Source organism: Gloeophyllum trabeum (genome assembly GCF_000344685.1).
Source record: "Gloeophyllum trabeum ATCC 11539 unplaced genomic scaffold GLOTRscaffold_00001, whole genome shotgun sequence".
NCBI lineage: Eukaryota > Fungi > Basidiomycota > Agaricomycetes > Gloeophyllales > Gloeophyllaceae > Gloeophyllum > Gloeophyllum trabeum.
Window position 1 is genome coordinate 1,511,803 of NW_006920410.1, and position 21,067 is coordinate 1,532,869.

At 51.8% G+C, this 21,067-nt stretch overlaps 8 protein-coding genes across 8 annotated transcripts in view; 2 read left to right on the forward strand and 6 right to left on the reverse strand.

Annotated features, from left to right (window-relative positions):
- Positions 1 to 497: 497 nt before the first annotated feature.
- On the forward strand, positions 498 to 2,103 carry GLOTRDRAFT_124175 (uncharacterized protein; the record flags this gene model as incomplete). The annotated part of the gene is made up of 12 exons (XM_007862642.1): positions 498 to 531; positions 587 to 782; positions 837 to 926; positions 980 to 1,013; positions 1,064 to 1,141; positions 1,200 to 1,253; positions 1,309 to 1,379; positions 1,438 to 1,496; positions 1,547 to 1,679; positions 1,734 to 1,795; positions 1,847 to 1,884; positions 1,939 to 2,103. The coding sequence occupies 12 exons, from the start codon at positions 498 to 500 to the stop codon at positions 2,101 to 2,103; spliced, it is 1,014 nt and encodes a 337-aa protein (XP_007860833.1).
- On the reverse strand, positions 2,042 to 2,797 carry GLOTRDRAFT_97614 (protein translocase SEC6). Its single transcript, XM_007862643.1, has 5 exons — positions 2,666 to 2,797; positions 2,578 to 2,611; positions 2,439 to 2,526; positions 2,372 to 2,386; positions 2,042 to 2,321 (listed from the first exon to the last, which is right to left on the reverse strand). Exons 1-5 carry the CDS (start codon positions 2,726 to 2,728, stop codon positions 2,309 to 2,311), a joined length of 213 nt encoding a protein of 70 aa, XP_007860834.1. The 5' UTR covers positions 2,729 to 2,797; the 3' UTR covers positions 2,042 to 2,308.
- Positions 2,798 to 3,306: 509 nt separating this feature from the next.
- GLOTRDRAFT_124177 (uncharacterized protein) lies at positions 3,307 to 5,223 on the forward strand (the record flags this gene model as incomplete). The annotated part of the gene is made up of 1 exon (XM_007862644.1): positions 3,307 to 5,223. The coding sequence occupies one exon, from the start codon at positions 3,307 to 3,309 to the stop codon at positions 5,221 to 5,223; it is 1,917 nt and encodes a 638-aa protein (XP_007860835.1).
- A 305-nt stretch (positions 5,224 to 5,528) lies between these two features.
- On the reverse strand, positions 5,529 to 9,075 carry GLOTRDRAFT_10545 (uncharacterized protein; the record flags this gene model as incomplete). Its single annotated transcript, XM_007861914.1, has 13 exons — positions 5,529 to 5,642; positions 5,669 to 5,810; positions 5,852 to 6,307; positions 6,356 to 6,385; positions 6,437 to 6,527; positions 6,583 to 6,628; positions 6,681 to 6,728; positions 6,778 to 6,897; positions 6,951 to 7,130; positions 7,184 to 7,887; positions 7,943 to 8,545; positions 8,598 to 8,658; positions 8,713 to 9,075. Coding segments are annotated over 13 exons (2,958 nt in total), but the record flags the coding sequence as incomplete, so codon positions are not given.
- A 1,355-nt stretch (positions 9,076 to 10,430) lies between these two features.
- GLOTRDRAFT_135110 (uncharacterized protein) lies at positions 10,431 to 13,079 on the reverse strand (the record flags this gene model as incomplete). The annotated part of the gene is made up of 10 exons (XM_007862645.1): positions 12,999 to 13,079; positions 12,795 to 12,935; positions 12,549 to 12,743; positions 12,449 to 12,497; positions 12,287 to 12,399; positions 12,024 to 12,214; positions 11,837 to 11,971; positions 11,664 to 11,784; positions 10,553 to 10,833; positions 10,431 to 10,500 (listed from the first exon to the last, which is right to left on the reverse strand). Exons 3-10 carry the CDS (start codon positions 12,594 to 12,596, stop codon positions 10,431 to 10,433), a joined length of 1,008 nt encoding a protein of 335 aa, XP_007860836.1. The 5' UTR covers positions 12,597 to 12,743; positions 12,795 to 12,935; positions 12,999 to 13,079.
- Positions 13,080 to 13,843: 764 nt separating this feature from the next.
- GLOTRDRAFT_113062 (uncharacterized protein) lies at positions 13,844 to 15,316 on the reverse strand (the record flags this gene model as incomplete). The annotated part of the gene is made up of 3 exons (XM_007862646.1): positions 13,844 to 14,200; positions 14,247 to 15,174; positions 15,223 to 15,316. Coding segments are annotated over 3 exons (1,377 nt in total), but the record flags the coding sequence as incomplete, so codon positions are not given.
- Positions 15,317 to 17,799: 2,483 nt separating this feature from the next.
- GLOTRDRAFT_15015 (uncharacterized protein) lies at positions 17,800 to 19,576 on the reverse strand (the record flags this gene model as incomplete). Its single annotated transcript, XM_007861929.2, has 6 exons — positions 17,800 to 18,391; positions 18,443 to 18,741; positions 18,796 to 19,133; positions 19,181 to 19,260; positions 19,314 to 19,454; positions 19,512 to 19,576. Coding segments are annotated over 6 exons (1,515 nt in total), but the record flags the coding sequence as incomplete, so codon positions are not given.
- Positions 19,577 to 20,571: 995 nt separating this feature from the next.
- The window catches only part of GLOTRDRAFT_124182 (uncharacterized protein), a gene marked incomplete at both ends in the record, with an annotated part of 2,041 nt that continues 1,545 nt past the window's right edge, over positions 20,572 to 21,067 (reverse strand). The window contains one exon of the mRNA XM_007862647.1: positions 20,572 to 20,898. Coding sequence (XP_007860838.1) covers positions 20,572 to 20,898 — 327 coding nt within the window. The remainder of the gene's footprint in view (positions 20,899 to 21,067) is intronic.

Here is a 21,067-nt window from a genome sequence, read left to right on the forward strand (position 1 = left end):
CTGACTCAGCTCCTACTACCGCGTTGCCCATGTTATCGGCCTAGGGACAGGCCGAGGCATAGTGACTCCCCATTTCATACACATGTCTCGCGTGTATGGCTACGGCCTTCATGCAGCCGTTAATAACCCCCTCCCCCCCCCTTCGATGATGCGGTAACCGACTTTCTTATTGTTCCTTCTCACTAAATAATAACGTTGCGGCCAATTGGTTGAGAGGCTTACGATATCTTGTTCCATCTTACTTCTGGATGCATTGTTCGATTATCAGAGATGTTTCAGGTGATATATTTGACGCCAGCAGATGCGCAGCCTTAATAACATCACAGGGCCCAGCTGAAGGGAGATTACGGGTACCCTTTCTTGACCTTCATGGTTGCTGATGCTCTTGACCTCCACTTGGAGTCTTGCCCATTCCGCGTCGCTTTCTTACTTTGAATCTGCTCTGGTAGCTGAGATCAGATCGCTCACTCTTCCACAGAGCATTTTAAAGCATCCTCATGTTCAGTGGTAGGGACCTGCAAGCTGCGACTTGTGAGTGGCTCCCCGCGGCTCGTATTGCTCATTATAAATGCAACCTCTATTGCAGGGATCAATGCTGGCGACGACACGCCATCCTTGGCCTCATTGAAGCCCGTGTATCTCGCCTTACATATTGTTGGAGGGCACATTGGCCTGCCGCTCCTCGTTCTGACTTTCCTGCTCTCTAAACGCGCTTCATGCCATCCGACGCTCATGAACTTCTGTATTATATGGATACTGTATTCTGTATTCTACTGCCTGACGTGCGTACCCGCCAGGCAGCAAATATATGAATCTAATTATCGTTAATCTCCCAGTGCGTACGACAAGAACGGTCTCACGAACCCCAGTTCCCCTAGCAAGCTCTGTCTGGCGCAAGCAATCCTGATCAATGGAGCCTCGCCTATGTGAGTGGTTGAAAGGTTTGATACACTCCCCACTTAAACGCTTGTCTCTGCAGGGCAGCGGTCGCTGGCGTCGCTGTCACGGTGCAAGTAAGCTGATCCACATTTCCTCGCTACTAATATCTCACATCTCTTGTCAGCTCTGGTCTATGTTTAATGAGCCGCATTTCTATGTCTCCGGATGGCGCAAAGCTTCGCGACGGGCGGATCTTGCACTAGTAAGGCATTGTCGGACGATTCCCGCTCGCAGGGTATATTCTTACTCGTATTGTCTAGGCGTTAGCTCCACCTTATCTAACTTTCCTCGTTTTCGCCATGGCTAGCGGTCTTGTGAGTTAAACGACCTTTATGCAGCCATGGACCCATGCTTACCGCCCCTGAGCAGATTATCGCAGCTCACCCAGAAATGGTGGGCGCCCCTTCTGGATTGTATTGCTCCGTTCAGATTGATCCGCTGTAAGTATTGTCAGCGGCCAACCTCGTGCGAGTCCACTTATAATCAATATGTTCTCAGACAAGACATAGTAGCCGTATTTTGCGCTCTTATGGTCGCTGTGATAACAGGATTCGGAGGTTAGTACTATGCATCTTACCAACCGAATGACAATTGACACCAAGGCCAGTCGCAATAGCGATCAAGTTTTCTCGGCGATGGGTCAAGACCCAGCAAGCCTTTCCACTAGCTAAACGGAGGCCTTCCATATCCATGTCCTTGCGAGTAGCCATTCTCATATTCTATACCTGGGTTACGCTAGGGTGAGTCTGATGTACGTTCGAATGCCAAGGTCACTAGTTGTTGACGCACCTAAGGGTTTGTATAGTGCTAGTGGTCCATTCGAAATGGGCACTGCCGTACATGATCATGGCGTCCCGTGAGTGACATGACATCGTGCTTGACGAGTTCACTGACTGCGTAGCGGTAGTTCCTCTAGTAGCCTTTCTTATTTTTGGGACGCAGAAGGTACGCCGCTGAGTCTCTCTCGAAAGGACAGTGATTTTGACAGATCTAATGTAGGACGTCTTCCACGTTTGGTGCTTCTGGAGGTGGTGGAGGCACAAAGATTCGGATGGAAGGGAATGTCCTCAGGCGGACAGCCGGAGACCATCGGAAGCTGAGCTCATGTTGGAGGAGGCACTGCGAACTCCTATACTCGCAGTTCCAGAAACTAAGAAGTCGTAGAAATATTGCGGTTGACAGCAAAGATTTGTTCTACCGGCGTTTCCAACGGTTGCATTAACATGTCGTAACGACCATTTCACGTCGACGCAATGTGAAGACGGTCCACCCAAAGGAAAGCTTGCCGCGAGCGCGATACAGACAGCCGAGATCCAATGCATTACCTCCCTGAACCATACATGTCGCCAGCGATACAGAAAGCGGAAGATTATGCACCTCCCCTATTGACGAAGTGAGACGGACGTTCGACGAACAGAGATAGCAGACATACACTAGGATATTATTGCTGCATCGACAGTAAGAACGCTGACGTTGAAACAACATAAGAGAAGACTCACATAGGGATATGGATCAGCTTCACGAAGTACCCAATGAAACCTATGATGGCGAAACCAATGGCGACAGCACGGCAGATCTGAGTGAACTCTATTGAAGTACTATGAGTATCGCCAAGGGAGAATCATATTCGGTACGCACCCTTCTGGGAAGGTTTTGTGCAGCGGGTGAGGAACTGTAAAGAGGACACGGTAAGCCGGTTAACTTGGTCTCGCACCAGGACTCGTACCTGCTTCCCATCCCTAATAAACTCTTGCGGTACTTCGATGAACTCTTTGACCTTTTCCGACATGACGAAGAGACCAGTGGGAAAATAGGAAGGAGAGTAAGGATTGGAATTAGCGACGTGCCAGTGATATGCGTGTGGACAAGCCCTACGTGTAAGTGCCACAATCCATATTGCAGCCAGGTTCCCACGCCCTGCTTTCGACAACCAGCTACGCTTGGGCGGACTGGTGCGTTAAACGTCTTACATCGTGCCTTGTAGGACTCGTGCTGAAGCTCCTTTTCCTCTAACGCTAGCCCGCATGAATGTCCCTATGGAGGGGGTCTGTTAGATCCACTGAATTCCTACGCTACGCGCAGCCATGGTCACGGAGGACTCTTCAGCGATCTACAGTCCCCGTCAATGTCCTTTCTGGAACAGTTACTGCGGCGAATCCTCTTGTATTTCAAGGACGATCGATACAACTCCAATTCCGGCCTCCCAGTGAACTTCGTACTTTGGTCAGGACGTTCCAGAAAGCCCTGAGTGAAAAGTATGCACCCCGCGTTCGTCAGACATATGCGGATTTGGCGCGTTTCCTGAAAGAAAAGAGAGGCCCCAATGCAGCGGCGACCACATCTTACAATCTCAATGAGCAACAGCTCATGCACAGTATTCGAATCCTCCTTACTGCGGGAACTACGGAGGACATCGACACCGCGAAGCATATCTTCTCCGATATGACTGTCTTGCACGGCATTCGAGTGCAGCGGGGCATGCATGATGAAGCTGTCACTACGCTTTTGAAGTATGGCCACACATACGTTGCGTTCGACTGGTTAAGGAATATGGTGGAGGATGAAGATCCCTTCTATCCGAGCGACCAGGCGTGGCTTAGCTTCCTCGATCATTTGGATCAGATAGGGACTTCATCTCTCATTCTGCCAACCATCGGTCTAATACGGAAAGGGCGGATAGCGTCGAGAAACCCCGATAACCTTTTGCCTGAAATGGCTTCGGTCATTCTACGTGTCCTGGCCAAGGATGTTCTCTCCCTCGGCGACCTCTCGATTTTACTAGAAGAGTTGAGGAGGGATTATCTACCAGAGGAAGAATCCGAAGTCGCCAAACTGTGGAAGACTTATTCGAGTCGCCCGGACTTGTCCTCCCACGCAGCTCTCGTCCGCGAACACTTCCAGTACCTGAAGTTCCAGCGCTACAACGACAAGTTGGCTGAAGAATGCATGAGGTACGGACGTCGTGCAGCTCTCAAGCTGTTCAAGACGTACGCTACTCGGGGTTTCCGACCGCAACCAAGCACATTGGATGTAGTGTTAGGCGACGCGTCCTCTGTCGGCGAGCTGCGGGAGCTGGAGAGAGAGATGGATGTCACTGCGACTTCTTCGGGTTGGTCTTTGGTGGTTAGAAACGCTCTACGCGACGGAACGGTTAAGCAGGCGGAGACCATCTATTCTGAGGCCCGCGCTTCTGGAATACAAGTGGACCAGGACATAGCTGTCGCTCTCATCGAAGCTGTATGCGTCTATTCGAGGCCTCTTCAGACTCCCGAGGACGGCATCATCGACACTGCACTCCGCATTTACGAGGACTCCGTCAAGTCTCAACCCGTGGAGAAACCTGACCCTGGAATTTTCATCGTTCTCCTGCGTACTCTGCTTGCATCGTCCAACAGAACGAAGTACCTTCCTATCGCCACAACTTTGATCCAAGACATGCGCAAGTTCGACGTAACCACGAGTAGCTCCACTATGTGCACCATCATCCTCCTGCTTTGGCGGGTTTCAACGACCTTTGATTGGAACCTCGCAATATACAAGTGGGTCAAGAATCAATGGCCTGACCTTTCTCCCAGCGGGGAAGAGTATATGACACTTCTGCGCGCGATTTGCAAAGCCCCTTGCGCGGAGACAAGTGCATTAGTTCCGGAGCAGTACTTTCAGATTGTCAGAGACATGCGCCGAGACAGACGTCCCGTAACTGAGGACGTCTACATCCCTATTATGTCTCAACACCGAGCTATTGCCCGTGGCCAAATACGCGAGGATGCTGTCATTGCAGCTAGGCGTCTTCATCAATTCCTCATGGTGGAACCTGCTTTTACCCCGAGCACGGTCCTATGGAATCGCTTGATGGAGACATACATAGCAGTGGGTTCGCTGGGGGATGCCTACCGTGTGTGGGCTCGCCTTCAGCTGAGTGGGCGATATGACAACACCACTCTCAGGATCATCGGTGACGCCTGCAAGTCTAGAGGAGAAACATCTCTCGCGCAGAAGATATACGCTCAAGTCCACTCCTCTGGCTTCAGACTGGATCAAAAGAACTGGAATACATGGCTGGAATGTCTCTGTCGAGAAGATCTGCTCGATGAAGCGATGAGGCTACTGTGTCTCGAAATGGGCCATCCACTGCAGGATGTTACTCCCGACGTCGAAAGCGCGCGCGTTGTCTTAGCTTGCGCACAGAGAAACGATCGGTACGAGAAAACGGCGTCCCTCATACGGCTGCATCTCCCGAAACTATGGAAAATATTACCGGATACGTTGAAGATCCGGAATTAGACGTAGTTTACAGTGGCTAGACAAAGACATAATGATACAGTCTAAATGCGCGTGTGGTTGAGCATCGCGGTGTGATCTATGTAAAGCAAATGACTCTGGCCTGGAGCTTGAGAACATCAACAACGTATGATCTGGCTCATGAGGAACCAGCTGTCTCCTCGACAGATGGGCAGTCACACTGGGGCAGGGGTAAGTTCAAGATGAGTTGGAGTGAGAGGTAAAGACTTACTATCAAGTTCAAGTCGCCGTATGCTAGTAAGAAGACGAAATCAGAGTACGATAATACGTTCATGTAATCTGTACCTACCATCGTCGATCCTAGACACCGTTGGCCAGAACTTCTTTTCTAATAACCAAGGCTTGGGGTACGCAGCGGTCATCCGTGAATATGGTCTATATGTAAAGTGAGAAAATTGGAACTGTTGATAAAGGCAGTTTCGAGCACGCGCCTATTCCATTCGGTTTCGGGTAAAGCGATAACCTGAGGTGGGTGGGGGGCGTTCTTCAGAACATTGTTCTCCTTCGGCTGCTTGCCCGCGATTACATCTTGAGCTTCCTGGTGTATCTGGATCAAAGCATCGCAGAATCTACGAAAACATTGTCAAGGCGGGGAGGCATCGACGATGACTCGAAAGAAGCGCGCCTGTCTAGTTCTTCCAGGGTCTCAGACTCAGTCGGTTCAATCAGCATGCAAGTAGAGATCGGCCACGAGCAGGTCGGAGGGTGGAACCCGTAGTCCTGCAGACGCTTTGCGAAATCCGTAACCTTCAGTCCAGCGGCTTTGTCGAACTCCGCCAGGTCGATGAGAAGTTCATGGGCAACCCGGCCATTATGATTCTTATACCGAAGATTATAATAGCCCGACAGTCGATGAGCCATGTAGTTTGCGTTCAGCAGGGCTATCTTGGACGAGTGGGAAAGGCCATCTCCACCGAGCATCTTGATGTAAGCCCAAGAGATTATCAATATCGATGCACTACCAAACTGCGCTGCGGCCACGGCCTCGATAGCTTGGTCACCACCCGTGGCCACAACAGGATGGCCAGGTAAGAAAGGCGCAAGATGCTCAGCGACACAGATAGGTCTGTCTGGACGTCAGAGACCATCACAGGGACTCCATGTTGATACGCACCCAACACCAGGTCCTCCACCGCCATGGGGACTGTCCGAGACTTAATCAGGCGAGTGCATGATATGACAAAAAGACACATACATCGCGAACGTCTTGTGTAAGTTCAAGTGGCAGACATCACCTCCGCACGTAGCTGGATCAGTCAGACCGACTTGGGCATTGAGATTAGCACCTGCATGGTGTGAGCTCGGTTCTCTGCAATACCATGAGTGCAACCAGGTGCATACCATCTAGATATACTTGTCCACCATTCTCATGGATGATTCTGCAAGCCTGTGGCAAGGATTCAGCCCTATTGCTACGGACAACAAGCAAGACAGCCTACGTCTTGGACGCCGGCCTCGAAGACACCGAATGTGGATGGATAAGTGATCTGTGCGTTCCAATCAGTCCAGCTCGCATTCCCGCATGAGGACTATTACCATGAAAGCCGCGAGGTTATCTTTGTGTTTCTCCGCTTTGGTCTTCAGGTCCTCTAAATCAAGACTGCCGTCTTGAAGAGTCTTCACCGGTACTACCTTGAGACCAGCCATCACAGCGGACTAAACGAACGCCTGAATCTCGGAACGGGAAGAATGCAGAAAACTATACTTACGGCCGGGTTAGTACCATGCGCACTGACGGGGATCAGACAAATGTTTCGATGGCCCTGGCCGATGGATTCTTGATAGGCACGTATGACAGACAGTCCAGTATATTCCCCAGCTGCACCAGAATTTGGTTGCAATGTACAAGCGTGGAAACCGGTGATCTTGCAGAGGTCATCTTCCAATTCCTACACGTACTTTCTCTTAGTAATGCGTCCCTCCAGCGGCGCTATTGTCATACCTTGATAATCTGCAGATATCCTTTGACCTGATCCTTAGGGGCAAAGGGATGGACGGCACTAAACTGCGGCCATGTCAAGGGAATCATGCTGCTTGTGCTGTTCAACTTCATCGTGCAGCTACCAAGGGGGATCATGGCATGAACCAATGAAAGATCCTTGCCCTGCAGGTGATGGATGTAGCGAAGCATCTCCGTCTCAGAGTGGTGCTGGTTAAAGATAGGATGGGGCAGGAATTTGGAGTTACGCTGCAAAGCGGCAGGAACAGACAATTCAGCAGGGACCGTCAGATCTGTCACAGTGAGAACGGGAGAAGATGCAGAGGTCCTGAACACGTTGATGATGTCGACAAGATCCCGAGGGGTAACGCTTTCATCCAAGGTTATACCGACATGTGCGGCATCCACCTGACGCAGGTTGATACCGGCAGCCAGCGCTGCATTGTGGACGGCATCCGCACTGACACCGTCCAAAGGTGCTACGTTGACTGTCAGGGTGTCGAAAAAGCCTTCATTGACGACCTTGAAACCGACACTCTCGACCGACGACTTGAGAATCTGAGTGAAACGGTGGACTTTGTTCGCGATACGTCGCAGGCCAACAGGACCATGGTAGACAGCGTACATAGCCGCCATGTTAGCAAGCAGGGCTTGACTTGTGCAGATGTTACTGGTAGCCTTTTCACGACGGATATGCTGTTCGCGAGCTACCAAGAAGCATCTCAGATCTCAGGTCTCACACTTAGTTGAAGAAACACGTACTCTGCAAAGCAAGCCGATAGGCGGGTCGTCCCATAGTATCTCGACTTCTTCCAATCAGACGGCCGGGCATCTTTCGCTTCAAAGCATCGCTGCACGCAAAGAAGGCCGCATGCGGTCCTCCATAACCCGCAGGAACACCAAACCGGGCGGAATTACCAAAGACTATGTCCGCGCCCCATTCACCTGGTGGCTTCAGCATAGTGAGCGCTAGGAGATCGGTGGCACAGAGGACCAACGCTCCTTCTTTGTGCACAGTCTCGGTCAACATTCCATAATCCCGAACATAGCCATCTACGTCCGGATATTGCACAAGGACACCACAGAGCTTTCCTGTGGAAATGTGTTCCTGTACGCCCTTGAGAGCATCACCGATTACCAGATCAATTCCGAAGCCCTTAGCACGAGTACGCAGGACAGACAGGGTTTGAGGAGATATGCCTTTGTCCACGAAAAAGGTCCGCTTCTTCTGACCACAGTGCGCGTAAGCCATTACCATGCCTTCGGCGGCGGCTGTTGCTTCATCCAGTAATGACGCGTTCGCAATATCCATAGACGTTAAAGACATGACCATAGTCTGGAAGTTAACGAGTGATTCAAGCCGTCCTAAAAGTCGAGAATCAGTTTCCTGGCACGATGCATGTATTCTATTACGCACCTTGAGCAATCTCAGGTTGATACGGCGTGTATGGCGTATACCAGGCGGGATTTTCAATAATCTGAGAGGCATCTTAGACCCTGAAGTACCTTGAACAGGCGACGTTCTGACTCACATTCCGCAGGATGACGGGGGGTACAACAGCATTGTGATAACCCATACCTATGTAGCTTCTAAAGGGCGCGTTCGCGTTGGCCAATTCCCTTGCGCGTGCGTGCAATTCACCCTCGCTCAGCGCCGGTATAGACGCGTCGCTTACTGAGGAAGACGACACACGGATCTTCTGTGGTACAGTTGCAGCAACGAATGCTTCCATGGAGTCATAGCCCAGCTTCGAGAGCATGTAAGACGTCTCATTGCGGTCAGGACCGATGTGACGGTCGGGGAAGGTATCAAGAGGGGCAAAGACGTCCGTGTCGGCCTGCGTCGCCAACGTCCTCCGAGCAACCAACTTCAACAACGAGCGATTGCGAACTCCACCATAACCGAAGAAGCGTTTCCGGAGAAGATGGCCAGGACGGTTCATGCTTACCAACCCCTAGGCTGAGCTAGCCTCCGCGACGAGGATAGGGTGGAAAAGGAGACCTGCAGATCGCCTCACACAGGCCAAGGCCTATATTATGTTGGAGATATTCATTCACCGAGCCATTCACCGAGTAGATCGCCGCCGACGAGCTTATCGAGTCTCGCACTCATCGTTACGGTCAAGATAGTCAACAACTCGCAAGCGCTTTTATAACGAGACGTAATACATATAATGCCCTCCATCTATCTGATGTTACTCGGAACCCCGTTCATCTATGGCGGTGGCTGAAAGACGCCTCCCGCACTTCCTATCCTCGTATTGATACCAGGGAAAGACTGTTGAATACACGGAAGCACCCAATCAAAATAGGAGACGTAAACCAGTTCCCCTTGTCGATTTTGCTTCAGTAACAGCTTGCACCGCGATGGGCAGGGTCTTGCGACACAGACCCTATCCTGTCTAATTTCCAAACTGGGGCATCGCATAAGCGGACACTTCCGATGCAATGAAAAAGTTTTTCACCACCGCGTCGACTCGGGATTCCGCGCGTCGCGTCCAGGTCCGAGCCAGTGGGCGTACTTACTATCATTTGGGTAGTTTTGCAAAACTCTCTGTAAATCGACGTGTTGCGCTCAGTTCGCTGGCTCTTGCGTCAGAGTTTTTTCATGGCATCGTGTAGCACCCTTCTATGTACCCGAATGTGATTTCTTTGTATTTTAATACGTGGTGTAGAGGATGCTGGACAGATGCCGCGGTGTGCAGGGGGTTTTGCAAAAGTTTGTCACGCGTGACATCCCCGCGAGATCCATCACGTTTTTGTCACGATCCTCCTCTCGAAGTTTTGCAAAACAGCATCGCTATAGCTACATCCTCTCTTCACAATCGGGCTGCTTGAGTAGCTCAATGTATGGTACACCAGTATAGTCCCAACAAAATCCCGGCAAAAAACCATGGAATGAGTACCAGATCTAGGTTTCACACGGTCTGTAGGCGGTTGCAAACATCCTCCTCTTCCTCCCTCTCCATGACCACTCGATATTTCCCTAAACCAACTTGACAGAGGGTATCTACTAGTCTATCTCTACATGCCTAAAAAGTCTCTGAATTTTTTAATTTGGTATAGAGCTCTCTCTAGGGGCTGCGGTAGTTTTGCAAATTTTGCAAAACTACCCAAATGATAGTACTCGCTATACAGTACGTGTACTCAAGTACGGTCAAGCTTAACGCGGCGGTATGCTGAATTTCGCAGCTCATCAGGCTCCTACATGAACCCGTAGTAATAATTCTACACCACTACAAAATTCTGCCTAGGGCATGAGCGAAAGGCCGTCTATCGCCGCATATTTCGCGAATCCTGAGAGGTCTTCATTCCGTATCCTGATGCCTCGCTCTATGAGTCGCTCCATTTACCCAGAAGTCCCGTACTCACCAAGGTTCAGCGAACTGGCCAGCATCTTGTGAGCCCAGCACGCCCTCACTGTCTACGTGTTTCGCAAGTATACGCATAGCCTCTTTCGCTGAGCGGGCGTTTGCACTATGGACCTTTTCTTCGTAGAAAGCTACGGTGCGAAGTACATGTGCCAATGGGTCGTAGGCCTCCTCCGAGCCAGATGACTGTCTGTGACGTCCATGCATCGGTCTTGACGCGGACGCAGTGTCTGGCTGCACATTTTGCTTCTTCAAAGTCGAGATGGAGCGAACAAGTTCGTACTGTACGTCGTTGAGTATCTTCTTCCGAAGAAAGCAAAATGAGGCAGACCCACAATGCATTCATGGATGGCTGGTGGGGATGGCAGCAGCGCTTCACAATTACATAGTACGAAATCTACTAAAAGTAAGGTCTGGAGACACTCGTCAATACTGGGCTAAAGCGGCAAATGTACGTGTTGGAGGTTACCTCGTGCTGCAATTGAAAAAGGCTACCGCCCGTCGTTGTGATGTCGCTCCGAGTCAGGAAGTCTAGTAGTCCGATGACGGCCCTCCAGAGCTCCTGCCAGTGATAATCTTTGCGTGACACTTGAGGTCCCATGTTGTGCCAATCCGATTCAATCTCACGCACCTATGCGTACGCCGTCTCTCCGTAACATCCACAGAGTTCTGTAGCATATCCTGACGCAGATGCTATGTCGGAATCAGTCCCGTGTCTGACTTGTATGGGCGCATAGACTGTACATGTACGAGCTCGTCTGAAGCTTCTTATGTAAATTGTGGCGTAACCATAGGACGCAGCAATCTAGCACTGCGCAAAGCGGGGCTCGTGGCGGGGATTGCGCTGGAAGCACAGGCAGTCTCTGCCAGCAAGTTGAGAAATCCAGAAATGATTACTCAGATTGTCACTCGCTCACTTGACGACATATCCTTATATTAATCTTGTGTGGCTCGCAGAATGCTCGAAAGATCGCGTCGTTGTCCATCATAACATTCAAGAGATGTAAGGCCATGGTTCCGTAGGCAGCAGAACGAGGAGTGCTGGAAGATGTCGCATGAGTCAATAAATAGGATGATAATGTCAGTAATATCAATAGCAGAGGGGAGGTCACAGTCGGGGACGTCGCTTTCTCCGACGGCATGTGCAGCTCCTCCAACAGCAAGGAAGCAAATACTTGGTTGGAGTGCAGGAATTCGTACACAGGCAACAAGGCGAGGGTCGCTTCTATCGGCCTTGAAGCGCTCAGTGATAAAGCACAGCCCGGGAAGCACCGAGAGGACGTACTGGTCTTTGAAAAGTTCACGAGGAGGATCGACTGGCTTCGATGAGAACGCCCGATCTGGACGAAGGCTAGTCACCAATGTCCCTACGGCGCTCATAAAGGTAGGCTCTGAGTCATCTGATATACTCCAGTATGCCCTGTTGACAACTGAGCCGTGTGGCTGGCGATAACATTAGAATACTAACATACTTAACGCTTGTCACAACTGCAAATTTGCATGCTATCGAGATAGTGCGCATGGCATCCACATCAACTGTCTCATGTATGTGGTGCACATATGGATTGAGCTTTGCCGAATCCGATCTGTGGAAGTTGGCTAGCAGACAGAGGAATAGTGCAGCTTCGAAAGCATATTGTCTGGTATTCCGGTGCTTCACGAACTGCACCAACCCAACCATTATATTAATGAACAGCTGAGAGAGCGTTTCCCAGAGACATCATAGACTACTCACATCACATATTGATGGGAAGAGATCGCGTCGCAGAAAGTAAGCGCCAGGACTGAGCTGACCGACGCCGCACATAAAGATGACGCCCAACTGCAAAGTCTGATGTCGTATGGAGACTACAATAGGCTTGAGTGGTGTCCTTTCCACCATGAACGAGTCACCTACCAGGTGCTGCCTCATCACTGAGTAGTTCTCTTATTAGTTCGACCATATCCTAAAGCCGTATGTCACATCATGAGATCCTGGGTACAAAAAGTACGCGTACCATGAAAAACTGGTCACTTGCATGGACTCCACCGGCAAATACTTCCATCACTTCCCAGCCTGTGAGATCCTTGCGGAGTATACACCGGGATAGTATCGAAATTGTCTCGATAGAATTGGATTTCTTCGGGTCATCATATGCTGCCTTCCGCGCAAAGGCGACGCATTCCCTAAAGAGCGTATTGAGAGGAGACTACTACAATAGCCTTCAGTCATAGCGATAGGACTGAACCAGAGAATCACCTACCTTCAGTCTTCCCATACAATCTTCTTTGTGCAACGCATTAATCTGCTGGAGAAGGAACTCGCGGTCCACTTGCAACGTGAGCAATTCGGACCAGAACCTCTCGTGTTCGACATTTGGGCTGATTGTACTGGGCGCAACTCCCTGGATTTGCGCTTGGATCAGCGCAATGAAAAATAAAGACATGTAAGAATGCGTACGTCTTACCTTGAGGAGCTTAGTATACACAGAAATGAACCTGGGAGCCAACTGCGACTGCAAGGTATTGCGTCGATCGCGAGCTGCCATGTCAAGCTAATGTCATCAGGCTACGCCGCCTTGAGGATGAGTGGAAACCCTAGTTCTGCAACTGCAGCACCCGCACGCACGCACCACAGATACGAGAAACAGGGTGGATTGCGGTAGGATTAGGAGCGCATGAACGGGCGCTGCGGAAAAAAAGGCGGGAAACAAGTGTCGATGCGATACAAACCGTGCTAATAATACAGACACAAGAATACTTATGAGTATCTCAGTACGTCCCTGACAGGCCAGCATCCACCATCTCCGCTATCCAACCCATAAGCGTCTCGTCGCGTAACCGTACACTCTGCATCATCTTCCGTACTCGGACAAATGCCTTACGGCCTCTTTTTTCACCTTCCTGTCCGCTCTCGTCGGCAGCCTGTATCCCAGCGTCCGCCTGGTCCTGCTCTGAAACATCTTCCACAATACCGGGGAAGCCAAAGTGGTCCGCATCCACCCGGGGTGCAGCGTCAGTGGAAGCAAAAGAGGCCCTGAACAGGACCCGGAGACAAAGCAACGCAGTCAGCGACGTTGACGGTGCATCTGCTACGGGCCGTTGGTAGGTGACCACCGCCTTCCGTAATGGTGGTGGCGGGCGAGTGGTAGGATCGGCCTGAGGATAAGGATAATCCTGTGATGGTAGAGTAATCTCATTCGTCCGCGAAGGATGTTTCTTTGGGGCCTGAGATCCGGGCAAATGTGTTAGCACATGCGAACGGAGGGCAGGCTTCGGCATCGGTCCAGCGGAGCAAGTGGACCATAAGCAAGGCATCTCGGAGCTTTCGTATGTCTGTATATGCTGCGCTAAGAGATGCTCGTAGAGCTCACTGGGTGAATTGAAAGGAGACGCAGCGCATTGGGAACGGTTCCAATGACACTTGAACCTTTCGCTAGCCGTGCTATCCTTCCTCCTATCAACGCCCCTTACAACGAACTTTTGTGGAGGTCCGGGTAGAACCATAGCTTGCGCTGTCTGGAAGACGATGTTCACATTCTTAATCACGTCCGAAGCAACCAGGAGTGGATATCGGTCTGCGAAGCGTGAAAACTGGTCTTTGTAGAGGTTCCAAAATTCGACCTGGGTCAGTTCACCCTCCTGTTTCGGCACGAACATCGTCCTCATCCTATCAATTGCTCAGCAAGGCTCGATTGGAGATACGCAAAACACACCATTCGTAACATCGGTTAGGCTCCGGCAAAGAAACGAGACTCTCCAGTTCTTCCTGTGTGAGTTCATGATCGCGTTGTGCTACCGCTGTAGTCGGTATCGTCGCAACTGGCGGGCTAATGTCCAAGGATACTGTTTCCTCCACTTGTTCATGCAACAGCAGGCTCACAAGCAAGTTGAGCGTGCTCGGCATATCACGATGAAGCAAGAATGCCTTGGCCATCGAGTAGTGCGACAGGTGGGTGTATAAATAATTCAGCGAGGCATCCACGAGAGGTCTATCCACGAACAACGAGAGGTATTGCAGAGAAGCGCCTAGTGCAGGCGATTCGGGAGATAAATAGGACGAGTTCCGAGGGTTGGATAATAGATGGTTCAAGGTGACCATGGACGCGATGACCAACGAGCGGTTGGTAGAATGCCCAATTATGCGCTCTAATGCAGGGATGGGGTTCGACCCCGCGGGGGACATAGTAGGAAAGGTCAAATCCACAGCAATCATTTGAAGTATTTCGATAGCGTTAAGCAGGAACTCCGTATTGGAATCCGTGTTCGGACGGACCTTCTGGAGTATTTGCAACAACATCGGTAGGGTTTGGGGGTAATTGGCTAGCTCGACAGCATTGGGCTCATTGATAGCAGAATTTCTCAAGATGAACAGGGCTTCCAAGCCATGCCGTCTCTTGCGCTGGGTCTCCCGGGGAGCCGAGAATAAACATGCGTACTGGGTCTTGTCCTCCTCACACTGCTCGAGATACCACTCCGGCCACTCAAACAGGGCATCCATAAGGCCAGGTATTGACCTGAGCATGAATTGCTCATTGTTGCAGAGTCTGCATAGACGATCTAGGGCCCAGGATATTTCCGAGTCGATACCAGAACGCAGGGATAGTAGCATCCGGTTGTTCGGCGTGGCCTCGGTGTACCAGCCTGAGCGCACATAAGCTGACAGTTTAGTAGAATTGAGGGGAAACTCACGTTCATAATCATCTGTGACGTTGGGGCCTGGCCGGTTTGTAGAGTAATGCGCGGTGTAGGCAGGCGTGTGCGCGTTGGGCCGATTGGTGTACATCTGCGACGAAAGTCAAGCCTGCGCGTCAGTCACATGTCACGGGTCACATTATGGATCCCGCCAAGTCAGGATGTGGCAGATTATTGCAATGCTACACGGATCAACTTGTACAGATACATCGACTTCGCGTGTCATTCACTACAGTAAGTAAAGATCTCCCGTCTCTACCCATCGTTGCCCAACAGCATCATCCTCGGGATACTGAGACATCATTTCCTGGCTCAACAGCATCCTCCCGCGCCGCCCTTCCATCACGTCAGCGTCGTGAAAAAACATCCCTACCGTTTGATGCTTGTTATAGAACCTGCTCGGTAAATCTGGAGGAGTAGGATCCATGGGAACGATGTTCTGTTCTGCGACGTCTTCGCGGATACGTCAGATATGCAGGAAGCGAAGCGGTGGAATACTCACATCTTGGCGACCCCGTCAATGTAATGACCTTGTAGAACGGCTGATGCCTTCCGCCAGAAAGGTTGTCTACACCCATACGCACTATCCACTCTTCAGTTGCCATACAAGTTGGCTGCAGTACGATACGGTAAGATATCTGCGATGAACGAACATAAATTCGGAGAACGCACCTCCCAGCCTACGACGCACCCAACATATGCGTATGCGACATGGGTGAAGAAGAGCCCTACGAAGTATTTCACGCCCTTCGCGGATTCATGATGCAAAGATGGGCCCCTCGGTATTTCATCATCATTCAAGAGTTCTCGGCAACGTCTCTCCAGAAGGCTCCGATTCATAGTCGAAAGTAGCGGAGCAACAGAATCCAATAATACCGGTGCAACATCCAGCCTTGTGGGCCAGTCTGGGTCCACCAAGTGCGTGAGGGCACGACCATTGTTCGTCATAACCAAGTCAGCACACAGTGCAGCATAACTGGCGCTTTCGTAATCCGTTTGAGATATCTCGTCGAACTCTGCCTGCGTCATGATGTGGAAAGAGCCTACAATATTGCGGGCTGCGCGAAGGAGCATGGGACCCGCGGGGCTGGGACCGGTCGGAATGCTGCGAGGGCTCACTTGCAGCTGGTGGAAACCAGCAACCGACAGCATTCTAGGTATATCCTCCGAGGCAGATAGCACCGCTCTAACCTCTGAACCATAGACGTCTAGTAAAACATCCTCCTGGTCTGGGTTTGTCACGGCGACATGAGCAAGGACTCTGCCGGGAAAATCTACCGGTGACGCTTGTAAACCAAGCCTCTTGGCTATTGCAACGAACAACCACACCAAAGACATGGGTAAGGTCTGCTTGTTCGTGCTGAGGACGCGGTGAGGGAAGTGATTGAATAAGTTATGGAATCTGCTTGCTTAACACATAGCGGATCAGCTGCGGATGCAGTGATACCGATAGCGAAGATACTTACATTCGGCGGCTCTGAAGCCTAAGGATCGGAGGAACTCACATATCCTAACACTCACGCTCACAACATCGTCATGAACGCTGGTATCTATGGGGAATTTACCGTTTGACAGGTAAGCCCTACATTGAGATGCAAGCTCGTCCAGCTGGTGCGATATCTTTAAAGCATAATGGGCTGATGCATCCAGGTGCCGAATACACTACAAGCGCACCTGATACGGCGAGACGCAGAAGAAAGCCGACAAGCCCGATAGAGCCTCCTCAAAAGTGACATCGTGGCCCGGCTGATGAAGACGCCCCCACGTACGTATTGCGTTCCGCCTAGCGATAACACCGAGCATAGCTTTGGCCCAGAACTTCCTCGTAATTGCGTGCGGGGGAATTGGCTTGTTAACATCCTGTTCATGTTGAGCAGACTCGTCTAGGAAGCAGCGCGGGATGGGACCTCGGGTCAGCAGCTCTAGGACACGCCATACGTCGAACGAGAGGCCGTGAGCGACATCTCTGGCCAGTAGCAGCCTCCCCCGTGGCTCAGCCATCATGGATTGCAAGATATCCAACGCCCTCGCGTCCAGGCGGCTCCTTTCGGCGTACATCAACCTCCAGTTGGCATGGTATTTCTGCTTTCTGGATTCTTCATGTTCAGGGTCACTGTTACTGTATCGCAGCCGGTAGTGTGGCTCCCATAGGGCAGGGAGGATAGCGGCATTTCGTAGGGTCGAATTGGCTTCAGAGCAGCGGACCAGGGTCTTTACACTCACATCGGAGTCCGATGAAGGCTCTAGTAGTTTAAGAATGTGGGCGTAGATTTCCAGTGGCAGCCATGGATAGCTCATGGTCAAGTGCTAGAGGGAAGACTGATTGAGCATGCATGATGACTGGCTGAGCAAGGCTGAGAAGGTAGTTCGGGATTAACCTCACCAATGACGCCGGCTGTAATTGTCACGATGTGAAGATGTCCAGATGCGTATGTTGTACATTATTGTACACTCGATTAGGCACGTACCCTATTTTACACCAAGAGTTGAAAGGATAAGCAGATCACAATGCAACACAGAGCAATGCCCTCCCCACAAAATCCCAAAGAAACCAAGTCATAACTCTTACACATGCTAGCATAGAAAGTCATCTATGCCACTCAACACCCCCTTCCAGAAGGTATCGACAACCTCAGGGTCATAGCCGAGCTTATCCCAGTTCATCGTTATCCATAACTTGTCCGCAAAGGTATGGGAGAAGAGGAGCATCCCCCCAGAACGCTGGCGCACCCCAGGCGTCAGCATCCGGAGGTCGAACAGCGGCGCCTTCGCGTGGTCCTTGAATGAATTCAAGTTGCCAAGCAGAGAGATCCCGAGTAATGCTCGAGGAGCATCCGGTTGCGCACTCGGGACAGCTGGCGGGTCTCGTCTGTCAGAGGAGGGATCATGTCTTGTGTCCTCTGCAATGGCCCATGCACGAGCTAAGTCCGCCCTCTTGCGCGCCAGTTCGCGCGATCGAGAGCTTCGCATAGGGTGTTTGACCGTCCGGACGCATTGATCTCTAGCAGTTCTAGCGCGATGCCAGAATAGCCTTGATTGATCGCAGTTTGCAGGGATGAAGCAGGGAAGGATGACATTGAAGTATCCAACGGCCAAAAAGAGGTCGGACACATCCGCTTGGGCGGGCTTGAGATAAGGACGGAGACTCATAGCAGAGTAGACCATCCTAAACGGCACTGTCAGCACTCCGATACTGACCCGATGACTTCCCACTTACATCGGTAGATGCCTATTATCTGGTCGTGTTCTCGCCCACGCCATGTTGCAAAGTGCGAACATGACGAACGAAACTGATACTCCTTGGGCCTTGCATTTCGCCATCATCTGCTTGGTCTTCTCTTCGTCAAACGGTACACATCGGCTGGCGATACGCCGTTTCTTGCTCAGCCGCCGGGGAAACACCTGGCCGCCGACGTCTTTACGCTGATTATTGAGGTAGTCGACCTTTGCCGCGACGCGGTGAAATTTACTCGACGCGCTTGGTAACCTGTCTTCTACACATACGGGAAGGACGTCCTTCACGACATTGTCAGACACCAGGGTCGTGGGTGAGTACTTGAAGTCACTCACGAGATGCCGGGACTCGCAGAACCTCGCGTGCCATTCGTCACGCAACACCCCCTCAAGCTGACAAGTGGTCTTTTCGCTCCCGAGAATATCAAACAGCGACTTGCACAGATCAATGACGGACATGCCGTCGCCAATGAAGTGCGTCGCACCCAGGAGGAGTTCGTAATCGTACATCTCCTCAGCGGATAAATCAGTTTTGGAAGGGTTGGAAGAGCACGTCGGTGTCAACGGCGGAGTGGGGAGGGAAGTCGCCCCCACTCCCGGTTGCGAGATGATGAGGCATGATAGACGTGAGTCCGATAAAGTGCGGGGTCCGTTCACATATCTCTCGATGAGTTCTGCAAGATGCGTTATTCACGCTTCTTCGCGACGGGAGCAGACGTACCATCTTTACTCCGGGTGCAGTATTCTATGTTACTGCTTGCATCCATGAGAGCTTCATCGGGGGACTTGGGCGCGGTATATCTAATGGGTCTTTTCGTCAAAGTGCTGCATTTCCAGAGAGCGACTGAGCGTACGTGAACCGAACGTCGTCGTAACTGAGCATCTCCACTGCAGACGCCAGGAGGGGATGTCTCAGCCGCAGAATCGCCCATGCGACGCGCAGTCTCGAACGGCGCATAACCCGCTCGACGGCGCGGAATCCAAGGGCGACATACCTAGCATACAATCATCAGAAATGCATGAACTGGCAGGATTCTTGGTAACCGACTTACATGTCATTCACGCCGCTCCGGCGTGAAGGAAAGTAGAACGCCAGCTCGCTGTCCCCCAGCTTTCGTTCATACTTCACGCTGGGACAGACACAAGTTCTGTCCCTCGTAGCATGCGCGGAAGAGAAGTAACTCTCATAATACGAGTCTGATGCCTGCGCGGCGTTGGACAAGGGCGGGGTAGGAAGACCAGACGGCATGATGGCAAGTGAACAAGAGCCTGGAGAGACGACCAAAATCCGGAGGACGGAGGAAACGAATACTCGGCCTGTTCTTCATATCGCGTCCAACGGCGCCCACAGCAACAGCCAAAGTCGGCTCCCAGCTCTCGATCCAGGTACCTGTAAGTACCTGCACAGCAACCAGGAGAGCGATCGACGTTCATTCCAGGTCCGGGTCCGCATGTCTCGGCCTCCTTGCAAGTTTGTGTTCTCGAGCTCGATCGCTATTGGCCGGAAGCGAGATAGGAGTAAGTGCTTAGGCTCCGGTGGTAGGCACCAATCTCAATAGGAACCAGGCTAGATCCTAACCCGAGGAATCCGAGTAACGATGGTTAAACAGCCTCGAAGACGAGGCACTAATTTCGACAGAGTCCAGTCCAAAATAAGCGTACCTCCCGCTCCGGCAGGAATGAGACATCTTTAGTATGCACTTGTTCAGGGCCAATGCGAGAACCCCCTCACCGTACGTACCAGAGAAGCTGCCGTTGGCTGCGACCGGCGTCGACGAGCTCGAGACGTACTGCATAAGGAGACATTCAAGGATCGGGGTCTGCCACAAGTATGTGGCTCTCGGCTTGCTCCGTACCTGGATCAAGTTGTGCAGGCGCTTTGCACCAAATTGCAGCAAGTCTGCCCGTCTAGACCTCCTATACAAGCATCGTTATTCATAACTATAAGGCGTATATACATGCGCAAGCGCTTTCGTGAACAGGACAGAATTATGCTCTACGTCCCAAGGTCCACACGTTAGTTCAGTTAGAGTCCAGTTCGTCAAGCAAGTCCAAAAAGTCCTTAAATTCCAATCCCAGCAACCCCCCTAGATCCTCCCCTCCCCCTCCTGCCTAATGCGCATCCGCATCCACACTCCCCCACTTCACCGTCCTCGTCACGCCCCCCTGCCAATCCTCCACCCGCCTCTGCGCCATCAAACTCATCGTGCTCCGATCCGTGCCCACAAACCCCACGCCCCCGCTCTGCACGACCGCATCCACGAGCACGGGGTACCACCGCCCCAGCCTCGCCGCCGTCTCCTCCGCGCCGTGGTCGATCCACCGCCAGCCCATCGCGCGCACCTGCGCCCACCACGCCGCGTCCTGCTCGTCCGACGTCATGAGCACGTGCGCGGCGGGCACGGAGATGTTGCGCGACGCGAGGAGGTCCGCTTGGATCTCCCACACGCGCGTGCGGAGCGCGGTGAGCGGGGCGAAGCAGGAGGGGTCGAGCGCGGAGGTCGGCGGCGGGTTGCAGTACACGCGGAAGTCGCCGTGGCGGACGTGGATGGCGATGTACGTGGGGGGGGGGGGGGAGAAGTAGAGGTGAGTATAGGCAGTAGAATGT